Raw genomic sequence first — 15,023 nt, 5'->3', positions numbered from 1 at the left:
TGAGTGCAGGTCCCCGGCAGCCATGCGACACGGACACTATGAGCTGGCTCTTTGCAGACAGCAAGTCATCTGGTGGGGCATTGGCACCTACTTGGACAGCTTGTGTGTGAAACATGGTCCGATTCTCCTGGCACATCCAAGGACATGCAGGGGGTACACAGGGAACTCGATTGTCCAGTGGGCCCATGGCTCTGAGGTGGAGAAGGCCGGGCTGTTTCAATCATGTCTGCCCTCTGCCTTGCATCCTTGAATTTGTGACAGCTGCCCACAGCCTCTGCTGAGATTACATCGTAAATTACTCAGGCGCAAGCCAACCAGATTGGAGAGTGTGCAAAGCCAGCCCGGAAACCAAGCAAGGGGTGCTGGTGTTTGTGGAAAAAAAAAATCCACTGGAGATGAGAGTAGAAGCTGGGGGTGGTTTGGTAGATCTGAGCAACAGAGAGGCCCACCAAAAATCTCCTTGCTTGAGGGCCGGCCGAGTGGCTCAGTTGGTTAAGAGCTCACTCAAGAGTGCGAGCTCTGAGCAACAGCGGTTCGATGCCCGGCCCAAGCTGAGCTGCCACTGAGCTGCCAACAGGTGGCAGGATGGCTCAGCTAAAAAAACAAAACAAAACCAAAAAAACGCCCCCCAAAAAACAACAAAAAATCTCCTTGCTTGCCCCCTACCCCGAGGGGGGACGACGGGCTAGTGCTTTTCCTCCACTCCCTCTTTCCCCTCTCCCTTGCCTCCCTCCTCTCTTGCCATCTTTAAAAAACACACATAGGCAGAAATCAATCCATCAAATGTCATTACAGATTTATTAAGCCTGATGTAGAAAGACATTTAACAATAACATCTTCAGAAAGAATAAAAGGAGCACTTCTATTCAGTCTTGTGCTTTGAAAAATCTAAATATATTTTTATCATATAAATAATTCTTTTCATGTTTTAAGTGCATCTGTGTGTGTGTGTGTGTGTGTGTGTGTGTGTGTGTGTGTGGTTTTTTTTCTTCTTCTCTTCTTCTTCTCTCCTTTAATTTTCATTTTTTCAATTGGCCAAAGCGGAAGTCGGCGTTGACTGAAATGAAGCCATTTGCAAAGCTAATGGTGTCGAGAGGCATGTCTGCGCTCTACGGTATGAGCTAGGTTTCAGAAAGGTGGTTCAATATCTGCAGCATTAAAATGAGGGACAGCCTCCAGCAAAATCATAATTGAACACACCCAGGTCCTTAATGTTGGCAGTTGGGTTTCCTGATGCAAATTACGATAAGGTTTCAGATGGGAACAGTCTATTTCCAATAACTGCTGAGTGGAAAGAAAAAAGAAAGAGACTTTTTTTTTTGTCACAAAGGAAAGAGTTATCATGTTGGAAAATGTAAATAATACACTTATAGAAACCTTTTTGATGGAAATGAGGGACTCCATATAACCTTAGCAAGTGTGTTGTTAGTATTTTTTTCACAAAAGCTAAAAGAAGTAGTATCTATTATTTAGGGCTTTAATTACAGTTCTCAAAGTAGAATGATTTTCCTTAAAAAACAAAACAGAACTCTCTAGATGTAAAAAATAATGGCTTCGGTGATATAATTTAAGGGTTTTCTTCATCTCTACCATCAGAATTTATTTCTAGTGGTAAAATTTTACTTTAAAAAAAAATCTTCCCTTTTAAAGGTAATTTCAATGCTGCAGCATCACACACAGGCATAGATCTTGAATGCACCCAAAACCCAGTCATTTTTACTCCGCAAAGAGCTCATCCAAATGTTTCTTTCAACCTGATTTAAGTGATATGGGACATCAAGACCAGCTTGTTTATAATTAGGAGGGATGACAGGATGGTGGCACCAAGGGACAAAAGCAGGAGCACCTTTTCTGAAAATCCCTGTGTTTTTTTCAAGCTGGAAAGCCGTCATTTCCAGCTGGGTTGTTTGTTTTTGCGCAGTGACAACTCGGCCAAACCTTTGGAAATTTGCAAATAGTGACTGCATTTGGGCACAAGCATTCAGGATGATGGGGAGTAAAAGTCAGTGTGGCCAGCCAAAGGAAGAATTTTCCAGATCCCAGAAAAGTGGGTACAGATGCCTATCTGTGATGAATCTGTTTGGCCACAGGGTGGTATAATTTTCCTAGCAGAAAACTTTCTTTCTTTTTTTTTTTTTCATTGCAAGGACAATTTATAATCATCAAAAACAAGTGAAACATGGTTTTGATTAAAACAGCCTGTTGGCTCAATAATCTCTATAATTTTCAAAACATCCTTAATGCAGAAGAAGAGCACGCCGATGTCAGAAATGGCCGGGGGCCCCATTACAACAGCAACCGAATAAATAAGGAGAAGAATTGCGAGGTCATAAAAACAAAATTAAGCTAATGTTTCAGATTTTGACAATTATGAATTCTTCCTCTAAGAAGACATTAAAAATAAAATTTCAGGCACTATTAGATAAAATACAAAAAGGATCATTCTACATGGATGTGTGTGAGGTTTTCCCAAGGAGTAAATAAAGCATGCCTTCAAAGGAAAACTCTGAATTAGGTCGTTGGTTCTTCCCTAGATCCAGCAATTGGACGGGACTCATGCAGGCAGACAAACTTGGGTCTTAGAAGTTTCTTTGTAAACTCAGGTCTAATTTCTTTCATAAGCTATTTGAAAGAGAATGATCAGGAAAAAATTACAAGCATATCTTTTTTTTTTTTCTATACAAAAGAATCTCCATTGTGGGCCAGTTTGGTAGGAAACAGAAACAAGCAAATATAACAAAATCTGTGTTCATACATGGCGATATAGTTAGTATATACAAACATGTACAGTATAAAAATGTACGGGAGGCTTACGTTCCCAGCCATCCATCCAAGCTGCATTGTACACAAGGAAAGCAGCCCGTTTTTTTCCTCCGAGTATACAGGCAGATGTACTATATACAGCATGCAGGCGGTAGAAAATTAGTATGCTTGCTCAGAAACATTCTACAGGTATGGTTGCCGTCACTTTCCGTTGAAAACGACTCGTTTGCTTTCCTAATATAAAAATGTGTTTGCCTTTCCTTGCTGGCAAATAAACCCTTTCCTTCAGAGCAAGGATGAATGTAATCCTCCCAACTCACTCCGCCCTACTCCCCCCACTGCCTTTTTAAAAAGAAAACAGCAACAAAAAACCTGGAATTAACAGAAGGGGGCAAATATGTAACATAAATGTGGTTCATGCCAATTTTTCTAAAAAGCTACAAGTTCTCTGCAGAGCAGGAGCTGATGGACCATTAGAAAGACTGTGTACGGTCAGCTACCCTTCTTGATTGTAAAGGGATGTGGAAGTTTATGATTCACGCTGACAGTGCTGGGCCGTTAGGAATCAAAGTCGGAAAAGATTAGAAAGATACCAGTATACCAGAGACCAAAATGTAATATTGTATCCCGAGATATTATGACATTTAAGAGCCCTGAGCCAAATGAGAATTGTTTTATATGTAAGCTTTTTTTTTTGACTTGTATGGTGGCATATTCTAGCATCTGATGTGTTATAAGCCAAAATATTATATTGTAAAACTGGAATGTTTCCGTGCTATTTATCTCAACGCAGGGCAGGAAGAGTTTGTATGTCTTCTCTGCAGGCTGGTTGAATTTTGTGTGTTTTAAAAATATACATACACATTTACAATTCCTGGATGTTATATAGGTCATTTAGAAAGTGAAAATATCACTGTACCAAGTCTTCACGTTTGAGATATAATTGTATGATTGTTCAAGTTTTGTAAATATAAGCCTTTGCCTGGGGACAGATATACAGATGCAGGTTTCAGGTTCAAGATAATTCAAACACATTGAAATCCATTTTCTGGAGCAGTTGAAGGGAGCAGATTTTTTTTTTAAGTAATGCATTTGTTCAAATTTTGCAACTTCTCTTGGGGGTTCTCACAAAAGAGTTATTATTTGTAGTTCCAAAAGTGGTTTTAAGCAGATAAACATAGTACAAAGGGCTATGAGTATTTAATGTCTTTCTCAAACAGATCGTTTTTTTTTTAAAAGGCCTTAATGATAATCATATGGCTATCGGTAAAATCATTTGTGTGCTGAAAGGTGTCAGATCAGGGTACCGTCACTTGGAAGAGCCCTTTTACTTGCAATGTATTTTTCCAAAGGAAATGGACAGAATCCTGTTGCAGAAATAGCGTTCCACCTGGTACTAGCATTTTAAAACAGTCCTTTTCTAATCCATAAAACATTTCTAGTTTTCCCTGAAGCTTTGGGCTGCCTTGCGCATGAATAATTTTTGGAGAAACACCCACGCCCGTTAGCCCATTGTTCGTAACTATTGGAAGAAGATTAACTAGAGCCTGGAAATTGTATATCTGCATATGCCTCTGAAGCTGTCACAGAAAACCAAAGGAGATAAGTGGCTTTGACTTTGGATGAAGAGGTAAAATCCCCCTGTAGAAATTCTAAAGATGATTCACAAGTTTCAAAATGTCTCATGCTTCTGTACAATAAAAACATGTCTCCCTGGCTGGGGGGATGGAAATTTGTATGTTTGTCTCCTGCTCATTCTTTGCCTAAAAGTATTTCATGGATATTTTGAGAAAGTACCACATATAGGAAAGGAGAAAATGAAATTAGCATTTTAACATCTCACAGGGGAAAAAAAACAAAACAAACTGAAAGTTCAGTTGTGATTTTTTTTTTGCCTAATGCATGTTCAAAATAGATGCTACTTTTATTGCTCTTTAGAAGTACAATGTATATGTGTGTGTGTTTAAAGCCTTCCATATATTTCCTTACTATTACTATTATTTCAGCATTCATTAACACACTTCTATTCTTGTTTCAGAGAATAGAAGATAATGTGAAAATGACATTTTAATGTGTTTTTTTGTTTTAAACAAAAACATTTAACAAGCTTAAAAAATGAAACTCAGTGAAAAAGGTCTGAACACAAATAACCTGGGAAATGACAGATGGAAAAGCAACAGAATGCAAGCATGTCTGAAGGCCTGGTAGTCTTTGGGTTTACTGTGAAAAGTTTCAGAAAATCATAGACTGTTACCGTGGCACTGTCCACAGACCCTGGAAAATAACAGTGAAATTCATATATATATATATATATATATATATATATATATATATGAATACACACACATGCACACACACTTGCCCACACACACCTCACAGCTTAACCAGAGTTACATAAATGCTTTCCAGATATGTCATTTCATTTGTTTGTTTTCTGCATTTCAACTAAGTTCAGTGGCTTGTGCCTGCGACATTAATTATACAAGACTCAAACAACCAAGCAGGCACATTTTGGGGGGTGAGTTTTAAGAAATCTATTTGTGACCTTAAAGAAATTCTGTGGGGACTGTCTGGGCTATCCAATTTATTCTATGATTATATTCTGCTTTTGGGCCTTGACCTATTTTTAAGCTATTTCCTCCTTGTATGCTTTTCAGAAGGAGGACTCCCTGTGCTGAAATATTATTTTGAAAAACAGAAATAAAACGCAAATGACATGAGGGGAGTTGGACCCTAGGTGAGCCCTTCCCTCAGGTGTCTGGTATCAGTCATCTTGATAACAACAGGAGGACCAAAGTGTTGTGTGAATTCTTCATGGTTGTATCTCATGGCACCTAGAAGAGTGCTTTGCACACAGTAGGTGCACACTAATACTTGTTGGGTGAATTTGCTGAATAAATTGTGTTTCCTGTTCTGCCTTGTGCCCCCAGTGCTTTGTACCATGTTGTTTATTTGATGAGTTTGTTGAACTGCAAAATGGGACCAAATACAAAAAACTTAAATATTTATATACAGTTTTTTTTTCAGTGGACATTTCAATTTGCAGCTGGTTGATGGCCTTAGCTAGAAGGAGGGATGGGGACGGAAGGGCGATCTCTCGCCCTCACTGATGTCAAGGGTTGGTGGCCGAATAGAGGTATTCAAGTGCAATTTGCATGTCCCTTTCCTTCCCATTTCTAAAGTTTCAATTTACCAGACTACATTTATTAACAGAGAGGAGAAGGATGGTATGAAAGCAGGTAAAAACATCCTCCTGAGTTCATATTTGTTTTTTCCCCTAGAAAGAAGTTTCTAGAAGCCTCACAGGACTTGCCAAATGAAGACAGGCTTGGTCTCTAGGAATATAATCTGAATTGTGTGTATGTCACAGCGGGAGCCCAGATTTTGTTTCCTAAGAACATTAGCAGCTGTCCCTCAGTGGTGACATTTATGGTTACCAAGCGACAATTCATGAGTCTCACCAACTTTATCAATGTTTTTGTCTCTCGCCTCCCACCCCAGCCCTCCACAGAAAGTGCACTAACAAAACCATATAGATTATAAGTTGAAGCAGATGATTTATTTTTTTTTCTTTTTTAGAAGGGAAACTATTTCCAAGGAGTTGAGAACTGTATTGTTCCCCACCCCCCGAGTTCAAACAATAGCTCAAGAACCTGCTTTTGGGCGGTTGTGGCAGAGTCTGAATTGTGAAACTTTATCTAATAACCCTGGGTTGGAGCAGGCAATTTTTAACAGCTTCAAGAACCCCAATGCTAATGCATTGATTTTCCTCTAATAGAATTTCGTTGTCGAAGGACAGTGCTCAGTAGAGTCCACCCTTCAATCTTAACCCATCCGAAGACTGTTCCTTTCCAGTTGAGCTCCATTCATTTCTGGTTGAATAGGTTAAGCAAAGACAGACCTCGCTGTTCTCAATTCACTTTATGATCCTCCCATCATAAAAAATAATATCAGCACCTTGCTTTTCATGTCAGAACTACATTTGAGCTGCTATTCCCTATGCCCATGAGTAAATCCCATAAAAGCCGCCCCGTTGTACTGTTGCTATTTTTCCTTGTGGGTGATTGATTGATGGATGAGTGCTGACACTTCAATGAAGCTATTTCGACTGCCATCTCAATCCGATGATGTGAGGGGTATATTTTCTGTCCATGCCTCATTACTTCAGAATGACATTCCTGGAACTTCATTTACTTTTTCCCTCCTTCCCTGAAGCGCCATATTTTTTCCCATCTAGGTTATGCATGCCATAAAAAAAGCAATTTGCTATTATATGTGGCATAAGGGCAACACTTTCCCTAGGAGGTAAATAAGAAGTTTTTTTTTTTTTAAGTCCCCATGTTGAATTTAGGGATCATGTCAAAATTTCCAAAAACAATTTCAACAGACAGCCTCCATGAGAAACCGTGAAGAGGATATATTTGGCTTCACTTTGTTGGTATTGAGATTTTTTTCTGTGTGTGATAACCTTGGTAATTAAAGCAACAACAACAAAAAATATTTCTTTTGTTTCAAAGTCATCTAGTTCCTAGTGTTGTGCCTAGAATAGTTTAACTATTTCACCTATAGCTGAGTAGCAGTTTACAACACAATCCAGACTTATTTGTCCTTTGAGAATAAGGAAATTCATTATTTAAATGCAATGATGGATTTATCTATTATAGGTTTGCTTTCAGTTGTATAGAAAATGCTCAACTAGAGTAAACAGATCTATTCCTGCATTTCCAAAGTGTGCACTAGGTATGCAAGACTTTTAATATTAAAACATGCTCTTAGCTTTTCCAAGTTGACTTAGGACCTGATTTTAATCTGTGTAATACAGTATTCCTGTTAATAATAATGTATAATTAAGACATCCGTTAAAAATCCATAACGTTAATTTAATGGAGAAAATCTAATACAGTTCTATTGGAATTTTTACGTTAAATTAACTTTAACGGGCTTTTAATGGATGTCTTAATTAGATCTCATTATTAACGGGAATATTCCACAAATTAAAATTGGGCCCTCAAAGTTTTAATGAAAAAAGTTGCAGAAACACATTTAAAATGGACACCCTATTTCATGCTTTCTGTTGCCTCTAAAGCTAAGCTGTGTTTTAGAACCTATAAACAATGGGTCCTGCAGAAAGAGATTACCAGAAACGGCTGCTGCTGAACTTTCCACCCTGCAATGAGCTCATCCTCTTGCTTTCTCTCAGGTTCTGTGTCTTACCAACTTCCCCGATTCTCCCAATTTGCAGGTCTCATATGACAGTGGTGCATGCTTAAAACTATTTTTTTTAAACCAATTAAGCTCACGATGATAATAAAGATGCCCACCACTGCATGGGAAAAAGTCTTTGGCAGCAACATGGTTAAGCCTAACTATGTGAAAAACTTTCACAGAAGATGAACATTGTTCAGAGGTTTTCTTGGCTCAAACTCTGGTTTAACTTAATAATTCTTCCACTTTGCGGTGATGAATGGCTCCCTAGTGCAGGGGCAGGACTGGGCAATCCAGGTGCAACTGTAATTGTTGCACTGAACAGAAACATTTCCTTTAGACAAACGTTCCCAGAGGGGTTATAAATAGGAAATGGACATTACCATGAAAAGTAAGCTTCCAAGAGTCTACATCTAGTGCAGCCCACTTGGACATTAAACTGTGGAGACTTATACTCCCCCCACTCTTTCCTGTCAAGTGTTACAAACTGACAAAATAAGTACATCAATGTTCTCAGTCATTATTTCTCTTCAGTGGCACTTTGTTTTCTAGTGACAGTGAAAAGGGGACCGTGGAGACGAGACAGCCCCATTGCAGTTTATCAATGAAAATCTATCGTCCATAAGCAGAGAAGTGGAAATCAATACTTCATTACCAAATTGTTAGTGAGGATGAAGAGAGATGGCCGGGGTGATTCCTTTTTTTTTTTTTTTTGGCAGTCTTCTCAGAGCGGGGTGTCAGGAGGAGTTCAATGTCAGAAGCGGGGTGGTGCAACGAAGAAAAACTCAGTGTGAGGGGGCATCCAGGCTGGAAAGTTGAAACTAAGGCATTTGTCCTGTAATGGGAATCAGAACAACAAAAAAAGATGCATTATTTTCTGAGGAATAGCACAGGTGGTTATTTCCCCCAGGTTGTCAAATTGCCCACCTGTACTATTTCATTGTTATCAACGTTCTGCATAGAATCATTGTTAAGTCTAGTCTAGGGTGTGATATAATCAGTTAATGGGACATAACAAGGAAGAGCCAATTTAGGGGTGAAAATCCCTTTAAAGTATAATGTATGGAAGAGATATTTATACACCCATGTTCATAGCAGCATTATTTACAATAGTCAAAAAGTGGAAGGAACCCAAATGTTCATCCATGGATGAATGGATAAACAAAATGTGGTGTTTTCATACAATGAAATATTACTCAGCCTTAAAAAGGTAGGAAACGCTGACATTCCACAACATGGATGAACCTTGAGAACATTATGCGAAGTGAAAATGAGGCAGTCATGACATGACAAAGACGCTATGCTTTTAATTATATGAGGTCCGTAAAGTAGTCAAACTCGTAGAAACACAGAGCAGAATGCTGGCTGCCAGGAGCTGTGGGGAATGGGGGATGGAGACTTGTTTAATGGGGACAGAGTTTAAGTTTTGCAAAATGAAGACGTTCTGGCGATGGATGGTGGTGATGGTTGCACAACAATATACACTTAAAAGTGATTAAAATGGAAAATTTTATATTATGTGCATTTAACCACAATGTAAAATAAAAAGTATATAATGCATGTATTTTCTATTATAAAGCATTTTGAAAAATAAAAAAATTTAACCAATGGCCCCACCATCCAGAGAGAGCTTCCAATCACATTCTGCTATATTCCCTTCTAGTGTTTTTTTGGTTAGGTTTATATAGTTGTAAGTGCCATAATATTTCTGTCTGTATTTTTTCACTTGCAAGTGTCATTATAGATAGCTCCATGTGTTTTATCACCTACATTATCAGAGTTTATTAAACCATTCTCTGATTTTGGACATTTAAGTTGCTTCCAGTTTTATTCAGTGATACATAACACTGTGATAAACATCTTTGTGTTTAAAGCCTTTCGGTGTGTTAATATTCTCATAAGCTTCAATTCCCAAGTGCGTGATTCTTGAGTCAGAAGAGAGGACCATTTTGCAGATGGGTTCTAGACTTATTAGGGTGATTACTTCATAAATGAAACAACACTCTAATCACTGTGCTGTACACACTGTGAAGTTAATATATTGGGTTGTTGGAAAAGTCATGATGTATTTTTTCTGTTTTTCGTTGCAAAAATGCGTCATGACTTTTCCGACAACCCAATAATATTGCATGTCAATGGTAATTGACAAAAAACATATTAGAAAAAGACAGGACCATTTTTGAAGTGGAGGAAGTTCTACTTAAAGTATGCTTTGCTATGGGAGGTTAGTGAGGTGAATATTTTTTTTCAGATGTGTGCCATTTGGATTATTGTAGAAATGCATGTAATTTCTATCAGCCCAATCTGGGTGCCATTCCTGATTTATATCTTATTATTTAATGGTAGTACTCATTTTAGTGAGAAAAAACACACCTTGAACCTAACATATAATTAGTCTTTTGAAAAAGGAAAACTTCCAAGTTTCTAGTAGAATAATAAAGCAAATTGAAGATTGTGTGACATTTGATGTGTGTAGGGAAATTAAGTGCAAAATAAATCATGAGGCAATACAAATGATTCCTTAGTAAGAAATAGTATGAATATAACACTAGCAACCAGTTACTATATACCTACCAAATTCCAGGTACTTTACACATGTTACAAGTTGCCCTTGAAACAATCTCATTTTAAAAAGAAGAGGAAAAAGTTGCAGAGAAGTCAGTGACTTGTCCAACATCACACAGCTAATAAAAAGCAGAGGATGGCTTTAAATTTAGGACTTCCCTTTGGAAAGCTCCCATGCTCCCCTCAGGCCGCCCTATCTAGAGTGCTGATGGTCACCATCAGCGGGAGACAGCATTTCCCATCTATGTGAGGCTTGCATTTCAGAGACAAAAGCTAGTAGTCTTTCCTCTGACTCAGTTGGAAGCCACTGCCAGGTCTAGAAACTTGAAGGAGGATGGCCATGTGGTTGGAGGAAGAGAGATAGGTTGAAGAAATAGAAGGAAAGTGGCGGCCAGAAATTGCAACAGCATCAGAAGGTAGGGGGAGGGAAGGAAAGGATAGAGAGGAAGAGAAAGAATGCCGAAGCGTATCATCCCTAATGAGTGAAAGTGCCTTACATGGTAAAGCAGGATGAAGTCCTGGGTGAAGGGTGTGTTTTCAGACAAGTTCTCTTTGAGGCCATCATTTTTCTCCTCCCGACCATATTAATGTGATACCATTTATATAGAACCTTGTTTCATTGTTTACCCTTGAACCCATTCCAGATTTGGTCAACACCCAAACGTCTCTGTCTGGGTTTCTCTTAGGGCAAAGTTTATTCTGGGAAGGGGAGCAAGGAGAAAGAAAATAATAATTTTATTATAATTATAGTCCCCTTCTTGGAAATTCACAATACATGTTAGCATATTAAAGACTCTGAGAAGTCCTGCAACGAACCCAACCTAACCAAACAAAACACAGTATTTCTTTATTTGACTTACTGCTTCCTAGGGTTATTTGATAACTCCTTGCTTCCCTACAAAACACTCACAAATATACTTGAGTATCATCTTCTGGAAAACATGGCCATGACAGACTCTCATGCAAAAACAAAGGAAGATGATCAGCTCCTATGATCTCAGTCCATGATTTTTTTTTTTTCAGTCCAGGATTCTTGACTCAGCTTACTTGGGTTTTTTTGAACCTCAGCATAAAAGGATCCTGCTGTAGTGATAACGACATTTTCTGAGTTTACTTTATGCTATCCTTGCTAAGTCCATGCCTCATCTCCTGTCAACATCAAAATGCCGCAATGCAGGCGGTCATAGCGTCTGCACTTTCTAGCCTAGGCAGGGGTCAGCAAACTGCGGCTCACGAGCCACATGCAGCTCTTTGGGGACGTTCCGTCTCAAAAGTTTGCTGACCCCTGGAAGAGCTAATCCTGTCCCTCACAACAATTTAAAAATTATTCAAGAGCCATAAATATATTTTCACATAATCACCTTTAAAATTGCTGTAAATGAAACTATAATATTTTTTATTTTCATTTTCAATTTTACTTCAGAGCCTGTGGCTTGTGAGCCGCAGTTTGCTGACCCCTGGCGGCTCTTCCGTCTCAAAACTTTGCCGACCCCTGAGCCTAGGAAGTGGAGATTTACAGAAGGGGAGCCGATTGTTCTGCAGTCACCTGGCTGGTAAGTGGGAGATAGGGGATTCAGGTCCCGTTTGTCTGGTCTCTTGTTACTGCTTTTTATATTGCCTGTGATGGTTTGGTATAGTAACGTGTTAAATACTGGCATTATTAATAATTTAGAGTCATTTCCCCAAGAGTATCTGTACCGTTACTCAGTTAAATTCCAGATACAAGTGTCTTCTATTAAAACCTGGCTATGACACTATTTCCACCTGAGAGAGCTCCTCATATCCCATCACGGTTGATGGAAGTGGTAGATCCTTCTGGAAGGCCAGAGTTCCTATACTGGAAGATAATGGTAAACAGGAAACCTGAATCTAGGACCACTTAGGCATAGTATACCCTTTCTTACGATTCCTTATTTTAAAAGAAAAAGGAAAACCTTTTTCTGTAGATCTAAAGATGAAAGCCTGGCAGAAAATTAAAACTAGAAAATGCAAGGATGAGGAATGAGAACTGGTGTTATTATTTCTCACTTGTCAGAATGAATTGTGTAGAATGAATGAAGGAAAAAAGAAAGCAAAGACTCTTGGTTGCCTCTCAAATGGGATGAGGTCAAGCTTTGCTGCTGCGTGGGTTTTTCTTTTTTTTAAATTTTCCCCCCTAATATGTTGAGCTACTACTATAAAAAATCAAACAGAAATAAATAAAAATTTTAATTGCACATCTACAAAGTCATTGGCAGTGTTCATTAAGGAGAGTCTGTGAGGGAAAGCCAGGCGAAAAGATGCAATTATTTTGTATTAATTACAGAGCCACTATCAGATGCACAGGATTATATACACTTCCATTTGGCCCTGCTACGATGTTCAGTCCCTCCGGCGAATCCTTCTGCCCCGCTAGCCCTCGCTCGTCCTGCCTGTTGTCTACGTTCCCCGCTCTCCACTGCTCTTCTCAGAACAGCACAACTGTCCCCAGGGTGTGTTTTGTGACTGCTACGCACCCTAGCATCTGATGATTAGCAGCTGGAGATGTTAGGCACCATGCAGTGTGTGGGGACAGCTTCTTACACGGTGGTATTGTCCCTCATCCTGCACCATTTTTGAACATCTCTCTGTAGGTCGGGGGTTTCCAACCTTGGCTCTATGGGTACTTTGGGCCATAAATTCCTTGTTGTGGGAGACCGTCCTGTGCACTGTAGGATTTTTAGCAGCATCTCCGGCCTCAACCCACCAGTAGCATCCCCCTTACCCTCAAATGTGACAATCCAGACGCTCTCTGGACATTGCCAAGTGTCCCCTGGGGGAGGCAGCAAAATCATCACTGGTTCAGAGCTGCCGACGCAGGTGGAAAACGTGTTTGTAGTTACTCTGAGCCTAGAACCTCACTCCATTTTACATATAAACACACAGTCTTTTATGCAGTTTCCTACACATCGGTTTTCCAGAAATAAATCTATCTTGAAAACAAAGAGAAACTATGAGTGACTTGGAATTTTAATGGGAGTTAGTTGCTGTTTTAGAAAGTCAAGTCACCTCTGGCGAAGCTGCTAATTTCTGAGATGCACATTCCACAGCCCCAAACGGATCTGTATTTATTGAACCTACACATCAGGGCACACGCTGGGCTGCCTCGTTATCCCTTCGAGGACCTTGTGTCCCTCAGTGTGGCCCACGAAGCAGCGGCCCCGGCACCACGGGTAAGAAACACAGAGATCCGGGTCCATCCCAACCCTGCTGATTAGCCATCTGCATTTTAGCAGGATGCCCAGGTGACTCCCCGCACGGTCAAGGTGGAGAAGGCTTGTTCTAGAGAATTTTTGCTCCCAAAGGCTTTCACAGCATAAGATGATTTCTCTTTGAAATTATGTGTGTGGGCTGGTCATTTGCTCTGAGTTTTATCTCAGAAGAGTAAAGGGGAAATGTTCGGAAATATCTGCGTGGTGTCTATCTACAAAAGGACCCCTGCCCTACACAAGCCCTTTCTGGGCTGCAGCAGCCAGTTCTGTGAACTTTTAATGTCATCTGTATGCCGATGACAGCGACTTCCAGGTCCATACACCCAACTGGCTTCTTGACGTCTCTATGGGATTATCTCACAAGCACCTCAAAGGGAATGTTTGCAAAAATAGGGTGCTTGAATTCCCCCGCCCCCGACCTGTTCCCCGCTCCAACGATTCTATTCACAGGAAATGAAACCTCAGACTGCTCAATTGCTCGGGCCAGCCAGCTGGGTCATCCTTGACACCTAGTCGTACAATTCCTTGCCAAACTCTATTTCCCTCTCCATCCCCCAATGCCCCAGTTCAAGCCTGGGCATATTTCCCCCGTGACTGTGGTAAACTCTCCTTGGGCTTCTTTATTCCACTCTGTGTCCAGTCGATCGTTTTCCATATAGCAAACAAAGTGACCTTTTGAAAACTTAAAATAGATTGAAGTGGTCACTTTCCATTTCTTCCCAGCTTATCCTCAAGTGACGTCATCTGCACTTAGAAAGAAACCCCTTACTTTTCTAAAACTTTCCACCTGATTTGGACTTGCCACTCCCCTGACCTTGCCTGGATTCCTGTCCCTTGCTGATATGTCCCAAGAACACTGGCCTTCTGACAGCTCCTGAAACTTGCCCCAGGGTCCTCGCAGGTGCTGTTTCTTCTGCCTAGAATGCTTTTCCTCCTGTTTGTGTTAGGCTAGCCCCTCCTCATCCTTAACGTCTCAGTGTAAGCATTACTTCCTCAGAGACGTCTTCTCTTACCCATTGGACTTGACTATGTTCCTTTTTTTTTTTTACACTGCACACTTATGTTTCCTTGTGGGACTTTTTGCAGTTCATAAACATAATCGTATATGTGATTTTTTGGTTTGGGGTCTGCCTCCTGCACTGGCTTGTAAACCCTGGGAAGGTGGGAACAGTGCGTATTTTGATCACAGCAGTATCCCAAGCACGTATGCCTGTGTCTGGCACAAGGTAGGTACTTGACAAATATTTGTTGAGTGATTAA

The 15,023-nt window shown here is 40.0% G+C and overlaps 1 protein-coding gene across 2 annotated transcripts in view; it reads right to left on the bottom strand.

Moving 5' to 3' along the window:
- Positions 1-6,296: 6,296 nt before the first annotated feature.
- TSHZ2 (teashirt zinc finger homeobox 2) overlaps positions 6,297-15,023 on the bottom strand; it is a 425,537-nt gene continuing 416,810 nt past the window's right edge. For both annotated transcript variants that reach the window (XM_019640964.1, XM_019640965.1), the window contains exon 3: positions 6,297-8,803. Coding sequence is in view for 1 of the 2 variants with exons in the window: in XM_019640965.1 (XP_019496510.1) it covers positions 8,802-8,803 (2 nt within the window). In the remaining variant the exon portion in view is untranslated. The remainder of the gene's footprint in view (positions 8,804-15,023) is intronic.

This window comes from Hipposideros armiger, unplaced genomic scaffold, assembly GCF_001890085.2.
Source record: "Hipposideros armiger isolate ML-2016 unplaced genomic scaffold, ASM189008v1 scaffold_54, whole genome shotgun sequence".
Classification (NCBI taxonomy): Eukaryota; Metazoa; Chordata; class Mammalia; order Chiroptera; family Hipposideridae; genus Hipposideros; species Hipposideros armiger.
This window is presented reverse-complemented; position numbering and strand designations above follow the sequence as displayed.